The sequence below is a fragment of the Martes martes genome, assembly GCF_963455335.1.
Source record: "Martes martes genome assembly, chromosome: 15".
Lineage (NCBI taxonomy): Eukaryota > Metazoa > Chordata > Mammalia > Carnivora > Mustelidae > Martes > Martes martes.
The window spans coordinates 9953412-9979690 of NC_137903.1; the positions used below are offsets into that span (position 1 = coordinate 9953412).

A 26279-nucleotide genomic window follows, 5' to 3' on the forward strand; every position below is an offset into this window, starting at 1 on the left:
CCACTCTCCTAGTTGAGATGCATTGCTTAAGACTTCTGTTAAAATCTGATCAGTTAGGGGTGCCTGGGTGGCTCAGTGGGTTAAGCTTCTGCCTTCGGCTCAGGTCATGATTGGGCTTTCTGCTCAGCAGGAAGCCTGCTTCCCCCTCCCCCTCTTCCTGCCTCTCGGCCTACTTGTGATCTCTCTCTCTCTCTCTGTCAAGTAAATAAAATAAAAAAAACTTTAAAAAAATTAAAAAAAAAATCTGATCAGTTAAAAAGCACCCATGTTTGGGCACCTGGCTGGCTCAGTCGGTGGAGCATGTGACTCTTGATCTTGAGGTTGTGAATTTGAGCTCTACCTTGGGTGCAGAGGTGACTTAAGAATATAATCTTTAAAAAAAGGCACTCATGTTTACAAAAATTCCATATTTTGTGTTTTGTAGTTTCATCTGTTAAAAGAAAGATTATACATCAACCTAAAAAAAAAAAAGTCCCTACAGATCTAAGTGACTTTGCTCAACAGTTTGGTTGTCATTAAAGGTAATACCACCTTCATAGACATCTCATATTTCTGAATTGAATTCGTATTTTTCTTCTTCCAAGAAGGGTTGTATATTGTTCTATTTCCACCTTCTCACACTTGTTCCCTCTTCTACACTATCTTATCTTAAATTTAGATCTGAATAAACTGTATTGTTTTTCTTTGTGTTAATAGTCAAATCATGGGCACATGTTGAATTATTTGGAATGGATGTAGAAGGTTTTTTTCTTAATGAAAGAACATGTTTGTTTGTTTTTTTTAAAGATTGTATTTATTTACTTTGGAGAAAGAGAGAGTGCATGAGCTAGGTGGGGGGGGGCAGAAGGAGGGGAGGGGAAGTAGACTCCCCACTGAGTGTGAACCTGACACAGGGCTCAATCCCAGGATGTGAGATCATGACTTGACCCAAAACTAAGAGTAGGACACTTAACTGAGCCACCCAGGTACCCCAAGAACATGCTTCTTAATTAAAACTTAGGGGGATATAGGTTGAGATGACACATAAAGATGTATTAGGATAATAATTATAATAAATGTATATAATCTTCATAATGGCTAATCTCATTTACACAATTATAATCAAGTTTCTCCACAATAGAACAGTACAATTACTTCTCAGCATTAACATCTACTGACTGTATTTAAAGTACTCAGATGAAGCACTAACTATCTAGTCCATGACAGTCATAAGGACTGAGGTGTATGATGGTATCAGTAATTGTTTTTTAGTAGGTCTCTTTTTGGATGCAAAAATTAACACTAGTATGAGTATGTATTTTTAAAAAGTATATATATATATACAATGTACTTTAAAATTAATATAAATATATTTAATATCTACTTTATATATATTAATACATATTATATATAATAATTTAATAGATATTTGATAGATATTTAATATAAATATATTTATATAAATATAAAATATAATATACTTTTAAAAGTATATATACATGTATATAATGTGTGTGTGTATATATCACAGCCAAATCTCTATTGTGAGACTTGACTTCAATTAGTACTCTAGAGCAACAGTTGGCAAACTGTGGCCCACAGGCCAAATCCAGTTTGCCACCTGTTTTTGTGAATAAGGTTTTACTAGAACACAGATATTCTCATTTGTTTATATTTATCTATGCCTGCTTTTGTCCTGCAACAGCACAGTTGAATAGTGGTGACAGAAACTGTATCACCCGAAAAGTCATAAAATATGTATTAACTCTTTACAGAAAAAGCTGCTGATCCCCACCATAGATGAAAAGTTTAAAAAAATCAGCAGAAAATATGCACAAATAATTTTTTAAAGATTTTATCTATTTACTTGCCAAAGCAAGACAGAGTACAAGCAGAGGGAGTGGCAGGCAGAGGGAGAAGCAGGCTCCCCTGCTGAGTAGGAAACCTGATGCGGGACTCAATCCCAGGACCCTGAGATATGACCTGAGCCAAAGGCAAAGGCTTAACCAACTGAGACACCCAGGTGTCCCAATTTTTCTTTTTTATGGCTAGAATGGGTTTATGGAATGAGATGAAGGAGCTGGTATTTTCCGAGACCAACGTCTCCTCCTTGTAAAAGGTGTACATTTAGGACTAGAAAGCTTGACACTGTCATGTCAGAGGTGAAAAAAAACCTAGTGAAGTTATTTTGATAAGATTTAAGAAATGTCTTTTCTAGAGAATTTTGAGGTGTATCTAATTTTTGGCATACAGATAATGATAGATTTTCAACATAGGTGGGAATAATGTCCTACTCCATGAGTCGAATGTGCTCATTATTATGTGTAATAATTTTTTAAAGATTTTATTTATTTATTTGGAAGGGGGAGAGAGAGAGAATGTGCACACACACACATGCACATGGGGGAAGGAGTGGAGGAAGAGGGAGAAGCAGGCTCCCTGCTCAGCTCATGGGGCTCAATCCTAGGACCCTGGGATCATGACTTGAGTTGAAGGCAGATGCTTACAGACTGAGCCACCCAGGTGTCCCAATATGTGTAATAATTTCACAACTATCATCTAACATATGAAAGTATCATAAGAGGCTGTCTACTGGATTGTAAGAACATTTTATAAACCTAACATTAACTTTTATTTTTTTGCTGATTGTAGATCTCATACTCATAAAGGTAGGGGTAAAATATATGGTCAGTTCAGTCTGATTGCCTTGCAAGTTTGGGCCAGTTTATTTTTCAGAGACCTATTTCGAAACGTACTTTTTAAGTTGATTTTGGACTCCATCGACAATGAAATTGTTGTTCAATCTGTGAGACATTTCATTACAAGGTTTCTATGTTTAATTTGGCCTAAGTGGGTGTCTATCACTATGATGAACAAGGATATAAGGAATGTAGTATTTTTATTTTGAGTCGTGATAGAGTAACTTCATTAGACTTACTTTTTGCCACAAAAGAGTATAAAACTAGACAAACTACTTAGAGCAAATATTTTCAGGCATTGATAAATAAGCAGGCCATGATTGTCATATCTGAGAACAAAACACATAAGGTAAACTCCATAATTAGGGAGGTGAAACTCAAGTAAAGTAGTGGCCTGCCTGCGAAGAGGATAAAGTTATCAGAGGTCAAAGTTTCTGAAATGGCTGGAATTTTGTGGGTTACAATACCTGAGCTGTGGTGTGTGTGTGTGTGTGCGCGCGCATGCACGCATGCATGTGCACGTGCATGTATTAGGGTGGCGGGACACAAATGTGCCAGGAAGTTTGCCTGCTGCAGGAGGCAGCCTGAAGAGTGATATTAAAAATCATGCAGTGCTAAGAGACATTGGATTTCCAGCCCAACCCAAGAGCAACACCAATGCTGCTAATAATAGTACCAAGGCTAACAGAACAAAAGGACCCACCAGTAATTAATTTTCATTATGCACAAATATAATACCCTTTAAAGGAAGACAACAAAATCCAGACTCCCTATAATGTATTCTCTACAACTATCTAACATATAATTATTTACTATCAAACATACATAGAAATAGGAAAATGGAAACCATATGAAAGAAGTAGTCTATAAAGAAATTTCTGTGAGATGACCCAGATTTAGGGATTAGGGAAAAAAAATTAAGTAACATTCATAAATATTTTCAAGGACTTAAAGGAAGACATAGTCATAATGAATGAACAGATAAGGGATGTCAGAGTATAAGTGAAACTTTTTAAAGAAAAAAAAATTCCAAGAACTCAGAAATACAGTAATTAAAATGGAAAAATTCACTAGACGGGCTTATCAGCAGATTGAACACTGTAAAAATAACAAAAAGTTAATTGGAAGACAGATTAGTAACAATTATCTGGTTTAAAGATCAGAAAGAAAAAAATGAACAAAGACTCAGTAACCTACCAACATCAAGTGAACTGACATACATCTGATTGGAATCCCAGAAGGAGAGCAGAGGGATAATTGCATGGAAAAAAAAATAATACTTGAGGCAATAATGGCTGAAAATAATGCAAATTTAGTGAAAAAATTATACACATATAGGAAATTCAGTGAATATCAAGTAGAACATATAGAGAACAAAAACAAGACCCATACTTAGACACAGTATAGTTAAACTGAAAATCAAACAGTGAAAAATAAAGTCCTGAAGGCAGCCAGAGAAAAGTGATACATTATACATGAGCAAAAATAATAAGAATGATAGCAGACTTCTCATCAGAAACTAGAGATCAAAAGAAAGGTACCTGGCTGGCTCATTTGGAAGAGCATGTAACTTGATCTCAGGGTTGTTAGTTTGAGCTGTACATTGGGGGTAGAATTTACTTTTAAAAAAAGAGCAAGATCAAAACACAATGGAAGGGCTTAAAGTACTGGAAGACAAAAATTGCCAATTCAAAATTTTATATCCAGAAAAAAATATATCCTTTAAGACCGAAGGCACAATAGACATTTTTAGGTAAATGAAAACAGAAAAGTCAATACCACAGACCTGTAGCATAAGCAATGTTAAAAAATTTCTTCAGGATTAAAGATGGTGACATACCTGATGGAAACTGAGATATATAATGTTTTAACTTCCTCTATTGTGTAATGAATTTAGTGGCTTAAAAGGACATTTATTATTTCTCCCTATTCTGTGCCTTAGCTAGGCTTAACTGGCTGGTTCTTCAGATTTGGGTGTTATTGGCCTAGGTCACTCGGGTGGCTGCATTCAGATGGGAAGTTGGCTAGGGTTGAAACTTCCAAAATAGTTTCATTCACATGTCTGGTGACAGATGTGGTGGCTCAAATGGCTGGGACAGGTCTTTTTCTTTCCAAATGTTTCCTGTTATTCAGTAATCTAGCTCAAACTTACTTACTTTCTGGCTGGAATTCTAGAAGATAAAAGTACAAAATGCAAGGCTTCTTAAAGTCTGTATCTAGAACTGCCACAGCATCACTTTTGGCATATTTTGTTCATCAAAGCAAATCAAAAGACCCACCCAAATTCAAGGGATGGAGAAATAGACTCTACCTCTTTATTTATTTATTTTTTTAAAGAGAGGGAGTGGGGAGGAGCAGAAGGATGGGAAGAGAGAGAATCTTAAGCAGGCTCCACACTGGGTACAGGACTCACTCTCACAACCCTTAGATCATGACCTGAGCTGAAATCAAGAGTCAGACCATTAACTGACTGAGCCACCCAGACACCCCTAGACTCTACCTCTTTTTTTTTTTTTTTTTTTTTTTAGGTACGGATTTTTTTTTTTTTTTAAGATTTATTTATTTAAGAGAGAGAGAGCACATGCGGCCGGGAGAGGGAGAGGGAGAGAGAGAGTTCCAAGCAGAGTCTGCACTGAATGCGGAGCCCAATATGAGCCTCAATCTGATGACCCTGAGATCATGACATGAACTGAAACCAAGAGCTGGATGCTTAACCAGCTGTACCACTCAGGCCCTTCTCAACTCTGCCTCATAATGGGAGAAGCTACATGTACATGCAGGCAGGCAGGAATGGGAAGGATTTCTGGCAGCTATTTGAAGATAATCTATTAGAAGGAATGAAAGCACTGAAAATAGTAAACATAGGTAAATATAAAAGGCATATATATATATGTATATATATGGCAATACATATCTCTTCATTTCTTTAAAGTACCTGTGACTGTTTAAAGCAAAAATGATAATGAGTATAGATGTAACATATAAGACAATAAGACACAAAGGACTTAAGGATGGTGGTAAATAGAACTATATAAGGTAAGGCTCCTTATTTTATGTGAAGTATCACAATTTTAACTCTAAGTAGATTGATAATTTAAGAACGCTTATCATAATCCCTAAAAATATTGCTAAAACAATAACACAAAAAGATAGTTAAAAGCCAACAGAGGGATTCAAATGGAATAACTAAAACATTTGATTAACCCAAAAAAACTGGCAATTAAGTGAGAGCAGAGGAACACAAAACTAATGGGACAAATTGGAAACAAATATCAAAATGATAGACTTAAATTTAACAATATAAATGATTACAACTTATATAAGTGGACAAAACACACCAAATAAAACATGAAGATTGTCAGACTGGAATAAAAATAGGAAGATCCAACTAATTACTGTCTATAAGGGAATCACATTAAAAAACACACATAAGTTGAAAGAAAGATGGAAAAATATAGAACATACAAACAGCTAAGAAAGCTGCAGTGACTGCATTAATGTAAGAAATTTCATTTAAAGATAAGGGTTTATTGGGGCACCTGGGTGGCTCAGTGGGTTAAAGCCTCTGCCTTCGGCTCAGGTCCTGATCTCAGGGTCCTGAGACCGAGCTCCACATCTGGCTCTCTGCTCAGCAGGAAGCCTGCTCCCCCCCCCCCCGCCTCTCTGCCTACTTGTGATCTGTCTCTCTGTGTCAAATAAATAAATAAAATCTTTTTTAAAAAAAGGTAAGTGTTTATCAGCAACACACGATTTTTCATAATGATAAAATGGTTACTTCATCAGGAAGACATAAGAGCCGTTGATGTTAATGTGCTCAATATCAACACTTCAAAATACATAGGGGAAAAACTGACAAAACTAAAGGAAGAAACAAATCCACGGTATATGCAATTTCAACTCCCCTATTACAGTAATTAAGAGTACCACAGTATAAGAAGTCAGTGATGATACAGAAGATCTGAACCAAACTATCAACTACCTTAACTTCACTGACATTGACAGGATACAATGTGCAACAATGGCAGAACACATGCTTTTTCACTGCCCATGGAAGATTTATCAAGATAGATCATATTGGGGGACAAAATAAGTACCAACAATTTTCACAATATTGACATCTGACAAAGTTCGTTTTCTGATCACAGAATAAATAAATTGGTAATCTCTAACTAGACTGATGAAGAAATATGGAAGATGCAAATGAACGGTATCAGTGTTTTAGTTACCTATTGCTACACAACAATCTACTCCAGAATTTAGTGGCTTAAAACAACCACCATTTCATTACCCACATTGTGTGAGTCAGGAATTTGCACAGAGTTTGGTGAGAATAGTTCACTCCTCCTTCACGTGGTTGCAACTAGACTCACTGCTGCAGTTGCATTCAGCAGTTGACTGATCTGGGTCTCAAGGACTGGGAAAGCCTGTCTCATATGTATGGAATTAAGATGCAGACTGTTGGCTTCATGTGTCTTCTCTCCATGTGCTGTTTCATCTTCAGGAACTCTTCCTTCACGTGGCCTTTCTCACCAGTAAGACTGCTTGAACTTTTTTATGAGTAGCTCAGGGCATCGAATGGGCAAGAAAATGAAGGCATGCGTTTGAGGATATAGCTTTTTTTTCTTCTCAATTCTAAGTCTGGGGTGGAATCCTAGCCTATGTATTTTGGGGAGTTTGTAGTTAGATAATATTTTTCTCTATGTTATTATATAAGCTGTCTTTGTTTTGTTTTCATTTTTGCTACACTCCTTTTTTTATCTTGTTCGTATTATGAGCTGTGATATAGTGTAGACTATTTATGATGATGTCTTTTTTTCCAACTGTTTGGTTGTCTAAACAACCTCCCCACTCTGCCCTCTGCCCCCCCATCTCATGTGCACACTCGCTCTCTCTCTCTAAAATAAATATCTTTTTTTTTTTTTAACAAGATTCATTCTTAACTTTATCTAAAGTTACCTCAAGTTGTCTGAGGATGTTAAATAAAAATCTCTTTCCACTTTTGTGAGAGCATAGATTTGTCGTTCTACAAAATCAGTTCTGGGTTGGTTTGAGTGAAATTATACCTTGTGAAATTCAAGAAAGGAAACCTCTTTTAGGAGGAGCTGGGAGGCCAGAAAGGGGAACTCTCAGGCCCTACCTCTCATTGCAGCCCTTTGCAGACTCAACAGGAAGAGATGACCTTGCCTTCCCAACGGGAAGAAACCCACTTCACTATCCCAGTAGGAAAAAGGAGGATTTTCTCCTTGCCCAGTAAAGGCCCAGTCAATGAAAAACTGTCACAACTCAGCCAATGAAAAGCCACCACACTTCAAAGTCTCAGTTTACTCCAATGGACTTCTTGTTTATAAGGGCTCCTCCCAACTCTCCCCTCTCCTATATATCAGAGTGGTCCTCTCTTTTGTTTTCTGAACTTGGCTATGGCTTTTGCTATAACTCTCTTGTCCCAAATTGCAATCCCTCCGCTATTCCTATGCTTGATCTTAGCCAAAAGGCCGAGAAGTGATCCTCCCCTGTTCCTGAATAAACACATTTTGCTGGTAAAATAATAAGCTCTTTTACTTTCAAGGTCAACAACCTCATGGCAAAGGAAGAAATGTAGCCAGATCAAGCCGCTAGACCAGAAGATTATGGCCATGTTATTTCGTTTGTGTGCCTTGCTGGACCACATCACCTCGACCAGCCTTGCTGTAGAGCACAGGCTTGAGTGAGGCAAATGGGTTACAACACAAGGAACAGCTGTAGGAACTTTTCTTTCTTTCCTTTTTTTTTTCTTTTCTTTTCTTTTTTTTTTTTTTTTTAAGTAATCTGTATGCCAATATGGGGCTCAAACTCACCACACTAAGATCAAGGGTCGAATGTTCTACCAGCTGAGCCAGCCAGGCATCCCTGGAGCTTTCTTGCAAGCTCAAACCTAACCGCATGATGTTCGCGAGGAAAACGCAGAATCACATATTTCTGGCATTTTAAGGAATTCCTGTAGAAATTCTTACTACATCCTTTAATCAGTTCTACAATACTCTGATTCTGTCCCAGTGGTTCACTTTCAGGGGGAGGGAAAACCCAGAGATTCCTGTGGGAGCCTATGCCATTATTTGTGCAGCCTTAGGTATGAACAAAATCTTTGCGATGACTTTAAAGCTACCTCCTTTTAACTTTTACTCCTCGGTCCGAGTTCTGTTCTCTGATGCAATGGGAAAACGGTCTGACCATTCAACAGACCAAACCTCCAAAATACATATTGTGTTCCCATGAGTCTCTGCTTCTTCAGGGTCATCTTCCCCAGAACTCCTCAATTTTCCCTATTTCACATTTAATCGTCTTACTTTGGACCCCTCTTTCATGTGAGTTCATCAATGTTCCTCATGAAACGTGACCCCAGTGTGTCCCCAGAGCCACCTCTTCTGCGAGGGAAAAAGACACTGCTGCCCAAATTTTGGGGGAGGGGGTGGTGTCAAATCCCTTAAACTCAAAACTAAAACTTTGTCAAAGAGAAAAAAAGATTTCGAGGAAGCAATTAAGAGGTTAAGCTGCTTCATTTTGGTCAGGACCACCAGCCACGCCCCCGAGGCTTGCGCAGTGCGCTCTTGAGCTAAGCAAAAATTTGAAGATTTTGTACCGTGAATTAGTAAAGTGACATTCTTTCACATTCTCTAAAGTGACATGTTTTTTGACTGCTCACCTCATCCAGCCATCACCCCCTTGTCTCGGTCTCCACTCGCCTTTAAAGCCTCGCATCTTCCCACCCGGGGACACTAACACGTAAAACCAGGACCAACCCCAAGACAGGGTCGCACACCGCCGTCACTTCCGGGGTCGACCGCGCATGGCGTCGCCTCCGCCGCGGAAGGAGGAGTTAGGGGCGGAGCCGCGTCTGCGGGCAGCCAGAAAGCGCCGGCGGACTTTGCGCATGCTCGCACGAAGGCGTCTCTAACTTCGCTTCCGGTGGCGGGTCGCTCACGCCGTGTGAGGGTTACGAAATCGCGTTCAGAGCTGCGGGAAGGATTGGGCCGCTTCTCCTGTTTATCAGTATTGCCAGCGTTCAAAGTAGAACCTGAAGGTCTGTGGCAGGATTCACCCATGCTCTGCTGATACTTTCTCCTAATGTCCTGAAACGTTTATTTCTGAGAACGAGGCGGAAGGGGCGAAGAAGCACTGATGGTTACCGCGGCAACTGCGCGGCACCAGCTTAGTTTTTGAGAATTTGGGAAGGGAGAGCTTGTTGTGTAAGGGCTCGTTAAAACGCAGGGGCGTCGGATGCAAATTTAACTTCAAACCCATGCTCCTGAACCACAGAATCTGCCTTTCAAAGGTGTACTCTGGCTGTGATGTGGAGTAGCAAAACTGGAGGCGGGATAACTAGTTGGAACGCTAATTAAGTGGTGGAGACACAGTTTGAAGATGTCCTGAACTAGGGTAGTGGTGTAGCACTGCGGAGAAGAGGGGAAACTGGAGTAATTCCAACAAGTAGTAACAGCAGGACCTAATAATCAGTTGGATGTGGGGAAAGCGGGACAAGGACCCTGAGCATCGTGAGGATGAAGTCCACACTCAGCTGGGTCTTTCCGTCTTTCTGGAAAAGTTTCCCATCATTCGTTCTGTCTTCTGACCCCCTCCTCTCCGCAGACCCAAGACTCTATTCATGCCAAGTAGTTTGATGTTTTAGTTCCTAGAATATTGTCTTCACCTTTCTTAGGACGTTGGGTCAGGTTACGTAATTTAATTAAGCCCCTCAGTTTTTTCAACATGAAAATGGAAGAAAATAATAATACTTTTCTTAGGATATTTATAAGGATTAAAAGAGATAATTTAGGGGCGCCTGGTGGCTCAGTGGGTTAAAGCCTCTGCCTTCGGCTCAGGTCATGATCCTAGGGTCCTGAGATCAAGCCCCGCATCGGGCTCTCTGCTTAGCGGGGAGCCTGCTTCCCCCTCTCTCTCTGCCTGCCTCTCTGCCTACTTGTGATCTCTGTCTGTCAAATAAATAAATAAAATCTTAAAAAAAAAAGATAATTTATATCCTTGGTGTGTAGAAAGGGATTGATATGTATTAACTACTACTCCTATTATGCTTGTATTGTTTTAGTATGTGTCATTTTGCTGTTTCTTCCTCTAGACTTGAGTTGTATTTTTTTTTTCTTAAATTAAGAGGCAGTATCTTAGCTATCTTTGTATGTTCTTGTAACTGGAGTAAAGATTAAATTTTTTTTAAAAGATCATTTATTTTGGCTGTTGCTGACATAATTTTATTTCTTACTTTAAAGAATCTACTTGGTAGAATTAATTTCACTGATCAAATGTTATTTATTAGATAAAAAGGTGGCAGTATTTCTATGTAACTAAGAAGGCTGTGGAATAAGATGTACAGAAAGTAACTGATATTTTCAATTTGGAACAGGTATGAGTGATTTCAGTGAAGAATTGATAGGGTCCAAGACAGAGGATGACCAGGAGGAATCACGTGTATTCTCTGGTACAGGAATGTCTTTTCCTTGGCTCCAAAATCATATAGGGACTATTGGTAAGTAAAATAGTGTACAACCATTTTAACTTTAATGCAAGGAGATGGTAAGATTCAATATGGATACAAAGTGAATAATCAAGTTGCTTTATTCAGTTTTCAAGATGGGACTATATGAGGGTTTTTGAGGCTGTAAGCAAAAAAATTATAAAAAGAATACTTTTTTTTTTTTTTTTGCTACGTTTCCCTTGAACTAATAACAGTCTGTATTATGGTAGATACACTTTTTTTTTTTTCCCTCTAACAATAGTTACTAGGCACTGATATGCCTAGCATTGGCCGAATATTGGAGATACATAGATGAAGAAGATATGGCCATTGAGGAGCACATACATAGGAAGTGTTTTTAAGAAGTTTGTGTTGGATTGCCCTGAAATTATGGGGCGCCTGGGTGGCTCAGTTGTAGCCTCTTCTCCCTTGATGCTTTTAAAATATAAACTGAGCCAAGAAAATACTCTTTAAAAAGGCACTGTTTGGGGCGCCTGGGTGGCTCAGTTGTTAAGTGTTTGCCTTTGCCTCAGGTCACGATTCCAGGGTCCTGGGATTGAGCCCCACATCAGGCTCCCTGCTCAGTGGGAAGCCTGCTTTTCCCTCTCTCACTATCCCTGCTTATATTCCCTCTTTTGTCTCTCTCGCTGTCAAATAAATAAAATCTTAAAAAAAAAAAAATTGCGTTGCAATTATTCCCAATAGAATTGATCTGTAATAGGTTTCCAAAAAAGAATACTTCCCCTATAAATATAAGTATAAACAAATAAATATAAGCAAGAGTTTTTTGGGGATATCTTTCCTGTAAGAATATATAAAAGAAGTGGTTATCTGTATGTGGGCATGTTGGATGGTGTAGTTCTGGGAATATATTAGAATTAACGCTTATTGCCTTCAAATACATGTCTCCTAGCCTAGCCCTCTTTCCCTTTGACTGAGTTTCTTTAGCTTCTAGAACTTGCTCCTGTTTCTTTATCTTTTAGTGTAAATATTATCTCATTCAATTATCTCAGGAAATTCATCCTCAAATCCATGTGCTGGGCATTTTAGAGATGAGGGAAATGAATTTCAAAGAAGATAAACTCTATATGTTGGTATCAGGAGTTCAACCCAGGTGTATCAGATCTCAAAGCTTATACTTCCAATAACTGAAATGTATTTTTTAAAATGAGATAATATATGTAAAGTGCCCAGCACAGAGTCTCACGCATAGTGAGTGTTGGAAAAATAACTTTCCTCATTTTATTTTTGCTAGTGAATGCACGTGGTTCAAACAAGGTTTGAATGGATGGCACGCAAGAGGGAGTGCTGTTTTCCCCCATTGTAGGGAACTAGTAACTAAAGTTCCTGCTAGTTAAGACATAGTGGGGCATGTTTCTGTCATCAGTGTTCTATAGAGAGCTTGTGTCAGTCTAAAGCAGATAGATTTAAGACCAGAATTTATATGCTTAGAAATGTTTCATAAGTTATGGATAGCCTGTTAAACCCAAAATACTTCATGTCTGCAATGAGAAAATAATTTCAGGTAATATTGACATTGTAGTAATCAATAACCATAATAGGAAAACAAAATTGCCTAGCAATTTTTTTCTTCCTAGTAGATATCTTTCAGGGTTCTGAAGAATATGCCCCCTGCACTAAAAACTTTGAAAGCAGGGGCCAGTCTGGATTAAAACTATATGTTGAGTACCTAGAAGAACTGAGTACCTGGAATAGTACTTGATTCAAAATTGTGCTCAAAAAATACTTGTTGAGGTTACCCGTGTGGCTCAGTCAGTTAAATGTCTGCCTTCAGCTCAGGTCTTGATTCCAGAGTCCTAGAATTGAGTCCTAGAATTGGGCTCCCTGCTCAGGGGAGAGCCTGTTTTCTCCCTCCTCTGTCTCCCCCCCACCCCCCTGGCTTGTGCTGTCTCTCTCTCTCTGTTAAATAAATAAGTCTTAAAAAAATAAGTATTTGTTGACTGACAAGTTTCCACATTCTTTCAAGGGCATTAGAGATGGGTTGATGGCACTGGCTCTTTATTGTACTTCATTCCTTCTCAAAATTTCTTTTCCTAGGCAGTTATTTTTGAAAGTGTATCAGCACCAAATAGGATGATCTTTTGCTCATAAAAGAATGAAGTGAGAGATATTCCTGAGGTAACTACGCTAAGTTGGAAGGCAGAGGGGAAGTCCAATTTCCAGTCTGAGTGGTGAAAACTTGAGGGGGTAGGTGGGAGCGTGGCCTGAGGTCAGTTCTCCTTTATGTGAATAAATGAGGTTTTAGAGAAGAAGTGCTCTGTCAGTTTTCCAGACTACCTCCCTGGTGTTGCTGCTGGTCCTGGGCAGCTTGTTTGTAGATCTTGCTAAATGCAGCTTCTTACTCAGAGATCTAGGGCGGCATAGTATTCTGCATTCCTGATAAGATCCCCAGTGATCCGAAAGGCTCTTCTTTCCAGGACCACACTGAATAGCAAGCATCAGGATCTCCAGGTGATGTGTTTGTATTTTGAGTTTGAGTTTGAGAAGCACTAGTGTAGAGCAGTAGTCTTCAAACTTCTTTGCTTGCTTTTCCTTTTTTTTTTTTTAATTACGTATTGCCTTGCTTGGTGTTAAGATGCTATCAAAAAATCATATCGGAAGTTTAATAGTTGCAAAAGATGTAATTTCTAACTTAGATTGGCATTTTTAAGTGAAATTAGTTTACTTCTTTTACTGATATATCCAGTGGAATCTAAACAGCATAGGAATGTGATATGCCTTTCATCATCCACTTAAAAATATTTATGAAAAAAGGGGCACCTGGGTGGCTCAGTGGTTAAGCCGCTGCCTTCGGCTCGGGTCATGATCTCAGGGTCCTGGGATCCAGTCCCGCATCGGGCTCTCTGCTCAGCGGGGAGCCTGCTTCCCCCTCCCCTTCTCTCTGCCTGCCTCTCTGTCTACTTGTGATCTCTCTCTGTCAAATAAATAAATAAAATCTTTAAAAAAAAAAAAAAATTTATGAAAAAGATTTTAATTGATGGAGATTTTATACTGTTTATTTTCCTTTCATACTTTCATCTTTGTGATAAAACTGTATATCTACATTTAATTATTTTTTTGTTAATATTCTGTAAGGCTTTAAGTATTAAAATTCATTTTAATGACTTTTAAGGCTTTAAGTATTAAATTCATCTGGAGTGGCACATCATAATTAGTAGTTATACAGGCTGATGAAAATAACATAAGTATTAAAAGTTGTATTAAAATACTCTCTCTCAGGAGCACCTGGATGACTCAGTCGGTCTATCAGACTTTGGCTCAGGTCGTGATCTTGGCATTCCTGGGATTGAGCCCCAAGTCTGGCTCCCTGCTCAGTGGGGAGTCTGGTTCCCCTCTGCCAACACCCCCCCCCCCGCTCTTTCTTGCTCTGTCTTGAACATATAAATAAAATCTTTAAAAAAATTATCTCTCAAATAAATAAATAAAATCTAAAGAAAGTTGGGGGGTGCCTGGGTCGCTTACTCGTTAGATGTCTGCTTTGGCTTGGGTCATGATCCCAGGGTTCTGGGATCAGCCCTGTGTTGGGCTTCTGCTCAAGCGAGGAGCTTGCTTCTCCCTCTTCCTCTGCTGCCCCCCCTGCTTGTGGGCACATTCTCTCTCTCTCTCTCTCCCTCTTAAATAAATGAAGTCTAAAAATAAAGTTGTGTTAAAATTTAAAAGTAAATTTTAATTTCTTCTTTGGTTTGATAAATACGGTGATCCCTTTTTTCCAATTATTTTGTAAATCTGTGAAGGAATATTATGTACTTCCAGAATGAGAAAAGATTTAGGGGTGCATGGGTGGCTCAGTGGGTTGGGCCTCTGCCTTCAGCTCAGGTCATGATCTCAGGGTCCATGGGATCTGGCTCTCTGCTCAGTAGGGAGCCTACTTTACCCTCTCTCTCTCTGCCTGCCTCTCTGCCTACTTGTGATCTCTCTGTCAAATAAATAAAAATCTTAAGTAAAAAAAAAAGGAAAAGATTTAGCTTCAGTTCTGCTTTGTTTTCATTGCTATAATTCTGAGAAATCTTAGTTACGTAAGTAAGTAGATGGCACTAGATAGAGTATAATTATAGCAATATATCAGGTTTTGGAATTCTTGAAACACTCATGAAGAAATTGCATAGTGCTCTATTATAAAGAATTATTAGATCCTCTCACACTTTTTAAAAAAATATTTATTTATTTACTTGAGAGAGAGAGAGAGAGTGAGCGCCAACTGGGGAAGGGAGAGGTAGAAGAAGAGAGAGAATCCCAAGCCCACTCCCCACGGAGCTCAGAGCTGGATGTGGGAGCGTTTGTTTCAAGTGAAGCTAGCTTTGATATGAGGGATGGGCTGGGTTAAGTAATAACTACTGTTCCACTTGTTAAAACTTCTGCTTAAAAATATCTGCTTATGCCTTCAGCTCAGGTCATGATTTTGGGGTCCAGGAATCGAGCCCCACATCAGGCTCTCTGCTCAGCGGGGAGTCTGCTTCTCCCTCTCCCTCTGCCCTTCCCCCTTGCTCGAGTGCGTGTGCTCTCACTCTCTGCCAAATAACTAAATAAATCTTTGGGGGGATAAAGACTACTAGAAATAACAAGGGAAAGAACTCTGTTAAAAAAAAAAAAGAAACCTGCTTATCCGAAATCAGTTTTTTATTTTATTTTCTTTAAAGTAAGTTTTGGTTTTTTTTTAAGATTTTATTTATTTATTTGACAGAGAGAGATCACAAGCAGGCAGAGAGGCAGGCAGAGAGAGAGAGAGGAAGGGAAGCAGGCTCCCCGCTGAGCTGAGAGCCCGATGTGGGGCTCGATCCCAGGACCCTGGGATCATGACCTGAGCTGAAGGCAGAGGCTTTAACCCACTGAGCCGTCCAGGCGCCCCTGAAATAAGTTTTTTAAACTTGAATTGGGATCGCTGTGGGTAAAGACTCTTCTCTTTTTAATCTATAGCAACAGGAGGAAAAAAGGAGAAGGATTTTGCCCAGACAACAAGTGCTTGTTTGGGTTTTATCCAGGAAGCACTGCTGAAGCACCAGTGGCAGGAAGCTGCCGAGTACATGCACAGTTACCTCCAGATCCTGGAGGACTCGGATAGCCACAAGAGGCAGGCCGCTCCCGAGGTAAGTGACTAAGGGACGCGCGAGTCTGCCAGAGGCCATCACAGACCCGGGGCCTTTCTGCCTGCGCAGCTCCGTCCTGAAGAGTCTTTGCGGGATCTCAAATTGATTTTTCTAAAAGTGACTTAAAGTAGTTTTGGGTGGAGAGTTTGTACCGGGACGTTGTTTCTCGCACTTCTTTTTACTTACTAGGACTTTAAAGGCTACTCGGAATAGTCGGAACTCTCGGACCCCCACTCTTCCTTCCAGTATTCTTCCTTCTTTCGCAGGGTCATTATTTTCCCCTCTCTGTGGGATGATGGTCCCTATCCTACAGACATGGTATTTCTGCCATCTTAAAGTCGTCCTTGACGCCCCGCTTCCTTCACAGGTGTGCCCCGGTTTTCCACTTCCGCTTTCAGCAAAACTCCTTGAAAGAACGTGTATACTGGTTCTCTCTATACCCTCTCCAGTAAGGCACCCCTGACAGCCAGCATCACCCTTTCTTCCACATTATCTTGTCAAGGTCAACAGTGCCCAGTTCTCAGGGTTCGTATAACCTGCTCTGTCAGCAGGATTTGAGACAGTAGATTGCTTCCTCCTGTGTGATAAACTGTCTTCATCCGGCTACCAGGACGCTGCAGTCTCTCTCGGTTTTCTCTCGCCTCACTGGCCTTCTCAGCCTCCTGTGAAGGCTCCTCTTCTCCCTGGCCTTTGGACTTGGGGGTTCCCCAGAACTCAGTCCTTCGTCCTCTTCTTTATCTGAACTCCTGATGAGCTCATTCAGTTTCATGGCCTTAAATTTAGTCTCTATGATGGATGATTCCCATTTGTGTATCTGTGGCCCTGACATCTTTTCACATCCGCGTTCCTGTTTCCAGCTGTCTACTCCCCATCACCGCTCGGCTGTCTAACAGCCCTATCCCACTAACATACCTAAAACGGATCTTCTGTTCTTCACCATCAAACCTAATTTTCCCCATCGCAGGTGATGGTTATTTTATGTATCTAATCACTGAGGCCAGACTCTGAAGTTCTTTCTTTCATACCCCATATCCAAACCGTGAAAAAATCCTGTTGGCTCTACATTCAGAATTCAGTGTGAGGGGCACCTGGGTGGCTCAGTTGGTTAAGTGTCTGACTTCGGTTCAGGTCATGATCCCGGGGACCTGGGATTCAGCCCCCCTGTCAGGCTCCCTGACTCTGCTTGTCCCTTTCCCTCTGCCCCGCCCCAACTCATGGGCTCTCGTGCATGGTCTCTCTCTCTCAAATAAATACAATCTTAAAAAAAAATTCAGTCTGGGGCGCCTGCGTGGCTCAGTGGGTTAAAGCCTCTGCCTTCGGCTCAGGTCGTGATCCCAGGGTCCTGGCATCGAGCCCCACATCGGGCTCTCTGCTCATCAGTGAGCCTGCTTCCTCCTCTCTCTCTGCCTGCCTCTCTGCCTACTTGTGATCTCTGTCTGTCAAATAAATAAATAAAATCTTAAAAAAAAAAAAATTCAGTCTGAATACTACCCAACACCTACATTGCCGCACATTGATCCAAGCCGCTGTCTGTCCCCTCACTTAGATGACTGCTTGCCCTCCTGTACCCCCGAGTCTCTTTTCGACATAGTGACCAGGGTGATCCTTTACAAAAAAAGTTTTATAATTAACACACCATACAGTTCACATATTTAAATTGTACAATTCAGTATTTTTTCACGTATCCACGGAGATGTGCAGCCTTTACCACAGTCTAAATTTCAGACATTTTTGCTCCCCTGCCCCCAAAACAACCCTGTGCCCACTTGTAGTCCCTTGCTGTTCTACCCCTCCTTACCCCACTCCCCAGCCCTTGGCAAGCACTAATCTATTTATATTCTGGATATTCCATGTAAGTGAATTTTATCATATATGGCCTTTGCGCATGACTTTTTTCTTCCAAACAACGTTTTCAAGTTTAGCCTTATTGCAGTATATATTAGTACTTCATTCTTTTTTTTTTTTTTTTAATTTATTTCTGAGCGAGCTAGAGAGTGCATGTGTTCAAGGGGAAATGGCAGAGGGGGGGATGAAGAGGGGCACGCAGACTCAGGGCTCAGCACAGAGCCCAGTGCACGGCTCGATCTCATGACCCTGAGATCATAACCCGAGTGGAAATCAGATTGGACGCTCCACTGACTGAGCCACCCAGGCCTTTTTTATTGCAAAGTAATATTCCATCACGCTTTATGTATTGCTTTATCAGTTGTTAGGCACTTGGGTTGTTTGCACTTTGCGTTATTATGAATAATGCTGCTATGAACATTCGTGTACGTGTTTTTGTTAGGGATGTTTGTTGAAATTTCTCTTGGGTATGTTCCTAGGAGTGGAGGGCTGGTCATATGGTGACTGTGTTTAACCTCTTAAGGAACTACCAGACTGTTTTCCAAAGTAGCTGCACCATTTTACATTCCCCCCAGCAGTCTATGAGGGTCCCTATTTCTGCACATCCTTGCCAACTTTTGTTGCTGTTTGTCTTTGTGATTATAGCTGTCCTAGTGATTGCGGAGTGGTATCTCATTGTGGTTTTGATCTGTATTTCCCCAGTGACGAAGGATGCAGCATGATCCTTTTAAAACATAGGTCAGGTCATGTCACTTTTGTGCTGGAAACTACAGTGACTTCCCATTTCACGCAGAGTAACAGCCGACGTCCTTACGACTGCCTGCAAGTTCTGTATGGTCTGCTCACTCCCTTTCCCCCTTTGATCTCTCTAACCGCATTTCCTATTACTCAGATACTTGTTTGTTTTTTTCCTCCAACCTCACTAGTTCCTTGTTCTTGCTTGAACGGGGCCGTGTGTACTTTTACTTGATTGTCTTTGCCTTACTTGGAAAGGTCTTTCTTCAGATATCATTTTGATATCCATCAAGTCTCATTTTCAGTGAGGCCTGCTGTGACTTTTTAAAATGGCAACTCCATACCACGCCCCTCCACTTTCCAGCTGTCACTCCTGAACCCCTTTGCCTACTCCGTTCTTTTCCCACAATACTTGCAATTTAATTATTCTGTTTCTTGGTTATTGTCTGTCTCTCTACAGTAAAATGTAAATTTCATGAGGGGAGGGGTCTAGAACAGGGCTTGGCATATACACTTTTAAATTTGTTCAGTAAAATACGGTTTATCCATAAATAACTTCACATGAATATCTCAGGTAGCTTTTACTAATACAGTAAACATTACACCATTTAGATATTTAGTAGAGCCAAAAAAAAAATCTGATCAAAGAAAATTTAACTATTGATTGAAAATTTAGTTTATGGACAAAGCTATGTGCATCCATAAAACACTGGACAAGTTATATGTTCTTTCTGTTGAAAATTTGTGTTATAAAATGAAGGATTTTAATCATTGGTTTTCAGACACTTGTCTCTTTTTTTAAAACACCTTATTTATTTATTTGAGAGAGAGAAGAAGGGATAGAGATGAATGGGGGGCGGGCCAGAGGGAGAGGGAGAAGTACACTCTCTGCTGAGTGCTGCACCCCACAGGGGACTCCATCCCATGGCCCCGAGATCACAGCCTGAGCCAAAGTCAGCCACTTAACCAGCTGAGCCACCTAGGTGGCCCTGTCTGCCTCTTCCTGAGTTAGCTGGGGCTTTTGTTGAAAATACAGATTCTTGGGGCACCTGGGTGGCTCAGTTGGTTGAGTACCTGCCTTTGGCTCAGGTCATGATCGCAAAGTCCTGGGATCGAGCCCCACATCAGGCTCCCTGCTCAGCGGGGAGTCTGCTTCTTCCCCTTCCTCTTCCCCGCCCCCCTGCTTTGCATGCATGCCCCCCTTAATAAATAAATAAAATCTTTTTTTTAAAAAATGAAATACTTTAAATTGGGGTAAGAGAAACATAGACTCAGTTCCATGAAAAAGAAAGGCTCCAAGTTCTGTCACTGCCATTTTGGTGCTTTGGGGAGAAAATATATTTTATTAAAATTTGACTGTAGCTGATAACAAATTTTAAGTTGGAGTTCTAAATATAGATTAAATATAGTCAAGAGTTATCGAGCTTGATGGATCTCAGGAAACATCTAGTCCTTTGCTCTCATTTTGTGGATAATAAAGATGAGACCAAGAGCAGTGGAGATGCCAGTGTTAATAGAAACCAAGTTTTCTGGCTTAAATATTCTTGCCCTCATACTAATTGAAAATTCTATCTACAATATGGGTCTTAACTTCTTACCTTCTTTAGACTACAAATTTTAAAATTGCACTAGTATAGCCATCTGCTATTTTAATTTAATGGATGGAAGAAGCTTTACCACATAAGATATAATAGTTTTACTGGGTGAAATGAGAAAGAGCAAAATGTCGACAGTAGTGGTATCCAGGGAAATGAATTACTGGTTGTAAGCAGAGAAGAACATAGCATTCTTAGACAGAAATTTTTTAAGGCAAGGATTTTACAATTTCTTAGTAATTTCTGTTTTGACAGATTATTTGGAAGCTTGGAAGTGAAATTCTATTTTATCATCCCAAAAGCAACATGGAGACTTTCAATACCTTTGCTGACAGGATGAAAAACATCGGTGTCATGAATTACTTAAAGGTGAGAATGCAGGTTTTGTGAATTTACATTTGCAGTGTTCATTTTTTAAAGAAATTGTTTGTCTCAGTAATAAGGTAGGTAATAACGTAAAAGGTATGGAAAAGGGTAGGACACCTGGAAAGATAAAAGAGGATGAAAGGAAGTGTTGTGAAAACCATTTGCTTCTCCATTTCCTGCTACGTACGTACTTTGTTCTCTGAGAGAAAATACCTTCTCTTTGTATGTCTGTGGGGGCCAAAACCGGTCCTTGAACAATGGCCCTTGTGCTTCATTATGGTAATGGGCCAAATCCTAACCTTTTAGCTTTAGTCATTTGCTTATTAAGTCATTTTCTAGGAATTGGTGCTTTTGGAAAAAGGAAAGAGCTAAAACAAATTGGGAATTTGAATGTGTGGGAACGGGTTTTTCCCCAGCCTTATGAAGATAATAATCAACATATAACATTGTGTGAGTTTAAGGCTTACAGTGTGATGATTTGACCCATGTTTTTATCGTTAAATGTTTACCGCATAAGATTAGTTAACACATCCTTCACCTCACATAGTACCATTTTTTGTTGTTGCTATGGTGAGAACATTAAAGCTCTACTCTCATAGCAACTTTAAAGTATCCAATGCAGTGTTATGATGATGGTTACCATCCCATTCATTAGATCCCTGGAATGTATTCATCTTCTCACTGAAAGTTTGTACCCTTTGACTTATATCTCACTATGTCCTCCACCCCCCAGCCACCATTCTGCTCTGAGTTTGATGGTTTTAGATTCCACATGTGAGTGGTGAAACCATACAGTATTTGTGTTTTCTCTGACTTATTTCACTTAACATAATGCCGTCAAGAGTCCATCCACCACATGTTAACCAAAAATGGCAGGATTTCCTCCCCCCTCCTTTTTTTTTTTTTTAAAGATTTAATTTATTTATTTGACAGACAGAGATCACAAGTAGGTAGAGAGGCAGGCAGAGAGAGAGAGGTGGGGGAAGCAGGCTCCCTGCTGAGCAGAGAGCCTGATGCGGGGCTCCATCCCAAGACCTTGGGATCATGACCCGAGCTGAAGGCAGAGGCTTAACCCACTGAGCCACCCAGGTGCCTCCCCCCCTTTTTTTTTTTACTGAATAATAACCCATTGTGCATATGTATTTATGTAGACATATGTTATTTTATGTATTCATCTATTAGATGGACACATAGCTTTTATCTATGTCTTGGCCATTGTGAATAATACTACAGTGAATGTGGGAGTACAGAAATCTCTAAGATAGTGATTTCATTCTTTTGGATATGGACCCAGAAGTGCAATTGCTGGATCATATGTAGTTCTACTTTTAGTTTTTTTGAGAAACCTCTATCCTGTTTTCCATAGTGGCTGTATTTATATTCTTATCAATAGGGTTCATGGGTTCCATTTTCTCCACATTTTAGCCAGCATGTTATCTCTTGTTTTGGTAATAGCCATTCTGATAAACGTAAGATGATAGCTCATCCTGTTTTTGATTTGCATTTCTCTAAAGGCTAGTGATGTTGAACACCTTTTTATGTACTTGTTGACCAATTGTGGGTCTTTGGAGAAATGTCTATTCAAGTCCTCTGCCCATTTTTGTAATTGGATGTTTAAAATAAATATGTGTATGTGTGTGTATGTATATGTATATATATTTATATTTACAGATATGTTTAGATTTTATTTATTTATCTCTATGCCCATCATAGAGCTCGAACTCACAACCCTGAGATCAAGAGTCGTATACCTCACTGACTGAGCCAGCCAGGCACTCCTGGTTGTTTTTTGCTATGGATTTGTATGAGTTCTTATTTATTTTGGGTATTAACCCCATATCAGTTATGTGACTTACAGGTGTTTTCTCCTAGTCCATAGACCACCTTTTCATTCTGTTGATTGTTTCTCTTGCCATACAGAAGCGTTTTAGGTTATACAGTCCCATATGTTGATTTTTGCTTTTGTTGCTTATGGTTTTGGTGTCATATTAAAAAAAAATCATTGCCCGGACTGATGTTAGGGACCCTTTTTCCTGTGTTTTCTTCTTGGAGTTTATGGTTTCATGCCTTAACATTTAAGTCTTTAATTCATTTTGAGCTAGTTTTTGTGAGTGGTATAAGAGAGAGGACCAATTTCATTATTCTGAGAATATCCCGATTTTCCCATCACCTTTTATTGAAGAGACCATCTTTTCTCTCGAGTATTCTTGGCTTCCTTGTCAAACATTAGTTGGCCATAGATATGTGGTTTTATTTCGGGGTTTTTGATTCTGTACAGTTGGTCCATGTGTTTGTTTTTATGCAAGCACCATGCCACTTTAATTACTATAGCTTTATAATATAGTTTGAGCTAGAAAGTGTGATGCCTCCAGCTTTGTTCTTTCTCAGGATTGCTTTGGCTATTTGGGGTCTTTTGTGGTTGCATACAAATTTTAGGATTTTTTTTCCTGTTTTTGTGAAAATGCCACTGGAATAATGACAGGATTACATTGGCTTCATAGATGGTTTTGGGTAGTATGAACATTTTAGCAGTATTAACTGTCATTCCATTCATAAAAACGTGTTAATATTCCTAATGTGTAGGTGAAACTTCCTCTCCAGATTTTTTTTTTTATTAGAATCTCATCCAAAAACATCGAGGTGTTTCCAGAATGTTAGATACCTCCCTCTTTGTAGTATATATTTGACTGAAAGAGTACTTTTTCAATAAGGTTTTAAAATGCTTTCAATTTTTTTCAACATCTCTAAATAAAGTTATTGAAACACAGCCATACCCATTCACTTCGTTGTCACAGCTGCTTTTAGCATGACAGATGACAGAGTGGAGTAATTGTGACCGAGACCATATGGCCTGCAAAACCTAAAATATTTACTCTGTGGTTCTTTGTTTTGTTTTGATTTTTCCTTCTTTCTAATTTTTTTATTGCAGTAAAATATGCATAACATAAAATATGTTATTTTAACCAGTGTAAGTGTACAGTTCAATGGCATTAGTAACATTCACAGTGTTGTGCAACCATTACCAGCATTTCCAAAACTTTGTCATCATCCCAAATGTAAACCCTGTACCCATTAAGCAATTACTCCCCATTCCGTCTTACATAATAAGAGGGTCAAATTTTAACTAAATTATTGGTTGGGTTCTTTTAAACCCAGAGAATCTATTCAGTTGACGTGAAGAAACCTGAAAGAAACCTATTTCACACTCCAGAGTCTGAGGCTGATAATTAGGATAGGCAGTAAAACATTTCTCGTTAAAAATTTAAGAAAACCACTTACTGCTATTTTCCAGATAATGTGCTAGACTTAGACCTTGCCGCAGAGGGAGACAGCCATGTACATGGAATAAATTACTCGTATCAGAGTAGAAACGCCAGATACAGTGAGCAGGCAAAGGAGGGGAATGGTCAGCTCTCTGGAATTGGGGAGTGCTGGGAGTAAATGAGTAGGGGAGTCAGGGAAGGAAGTGATGCTTCAGAAGAGGCTGAAAAAGCAGGTGGGTGTTCACTGGGAGTATTAGGGGAGAGGATGGGTGGGAATGGCAGGGCTGACGAGAGTTTGATAGCCCTGCATCCAGTGCTTTGGTTACTCTAAAAGTCACTTGGGTAGAAGCCCGAGGAAGTCGGCTGGGCCCTCTGTGTCATCCCCAAGGAGCTTAGATTTTATTCTGTAGGCAGTGGGAGCCATTGAGGGGTTTTACACAAATGAGATTTCTTTGGCAGCCACATGGAAGTGGATTGTAGTGGGGGCAGGAGTGGAGAGACCAGCTGAGAAATCGTTGTCATAGTGATGAACGCCTTGAACTCTGACTCTCCTCACTTGTACTTCCCCTTATTCCCCTCTTTAGTGTCCTCCCTACCTGGGATGCTCATTCTTTGTGTATTTATTCTTACGGCTTCTGTATCAGGCACTGACTTTTCCATCTGAACCAATGCCATTCTTTAATACTCCTTCTTAAGATGTTTTCTCTGAGCTTGTATGACATGTATAGAATAATCCTGCTGTGGGCCAAAGTAGGTACTAGGTGGTATGCAAATATCTTTTTTTTTTTTCAAATAAATTACACATTCTTTTTTTTTAATTAATTAATTTATTTGACAGAGATCACAAGTAGGCAGAGAGGCAGGCAGAGAGAGAGGAAGGGAAGCAGCCTCCCTGCCAAACAGAGAGCCTGATGTGGGGCTCGATCCCAGGACCCTGGGATCATGACCCGAGCCGAAGGCAGAGGCTTTAACCCACTGAGCCACCCAGGTGCCCCAGTATGCAAATATCTTATTTAATTCTCATAACAGCTCTCTGAAGGGTTAATAATTGTTCCACATAACCTGTCAGAGTCCCAAAGGGCAAGTAGCATACTCAGCTTTATGTAGCTTTAGGTAGCATCTGAACCAGGACCATCTGTCTTGAAAGCCCCTGTTTGTTTCACTAGATCACACTGTCTTCTGTGAGTGTATATAATTTAGCTCATTTCCATAGTGTTAATTATTTCATGTATCTTTCCTCTTTGCTAAATTGACATTTTTGATGACAGAGATAATGTTGTTACATCATCTTTGTGCTACCCAGCATCTGTATTCACTGAGTTTTTGGATTAATGGCTATCTAATGACTTGTTTGTCTGGGCTTTTTCTTACCATTGCAGATCTCCTTACAACATGCTTTATACCTTGTGCATCACGGAATGCTTGAAGATGCAAACAGAAATCTCAGTCATGCAGAGACATGGAGATACGGTGAAAAGTCGTCTTCCCAGGAAGTGTTAATAAACCTTATTCAGGCCTATAAAGGGCTTTTGCAGTATTATACTTGGTCTAAAAAGAAGTTGGAATTGTCTACACTTGGTAAGTGAAGAGGAATGTATGTGTGTCCATGACACTGAATCACAACTTAAATTCAACTAATTAACATATAGTGTATCACCCAGTTACCCTCTTCCCTCACCCGCCTCCCCTCCAGCAACCCTGTTTGAACAAACTGAAACCAGTTTGTTTCCTATGATTAAAAGTCTCTTACAGTTTATCTCCCTCTCTTATTTCATCTTGATGTTTTTCCTTCCCTTACCCTATTATCTTCTGTTTTGTTTCTTAGATTCCACACATGAGTAAGATCATATGATAATTGTCTTTCTGTGATTGACTTATTTCTGTTAGCATAGTACCCGCTAGTTCCATCCACATCATTGCAAATGGCAAGATGTCATATTTTGATGGCTGCATAGTATTCCATTGTGTATATATATCTTCTTTATCCATTCATCTGTTAATGGACATCTGGGCTCTTTCCATAGTTTGGCTATTGTGGACATTGCTGCTATAAACACTGGGGTGCAGGTGCCCCTACAGATTACTACATTTGTATCTTTGGGGTAGATACTTAGTAGAGTGATTGCTGGGTCATAAGGAAGCTCTGTTTTCAACTTTTTAGGAACTTCCATGCTGTTTTCCAGAGTGGC

General features: G+C 39.8%; 1 protein-coding gene across 1 annotated transcript in view; it reads left to right on the top strand.

Moving 5' to 3' along the window:
* The first annotated feature begins 9597 nt into the window (after window positions 1–9597).
* TAF1A (TATA-box binding protein associated factor, RNA polymerase I subunit A) overlaps window positions 9598–26279 on the top strand; it is a 30803-nt gene continuing 14121 nt past the window's right edge. The window contains exons 1-5 of the mRNA XM_080825068.1: window positions 9598–9735; window positions 11071–11193; window positions 16117–16286; window positions 20717–20830; window positions 25470–25668. Of these exons, the coding sequence (XP_080681194.1) occupies window positions 11073–11193; window positions 16117–16286; window positions 20717–20830; window positions 25470–25668 (604 nt within the window). The 5' untranslated portion in view covers window positions 9598–9735; window positions 11071–11072. The remainder of the gene's footprint in view (window positions 9736–11070; window positions 11194–16116; window positions 16287–20716; window positions 20831–25469; window positions 25669–26279) is intronic.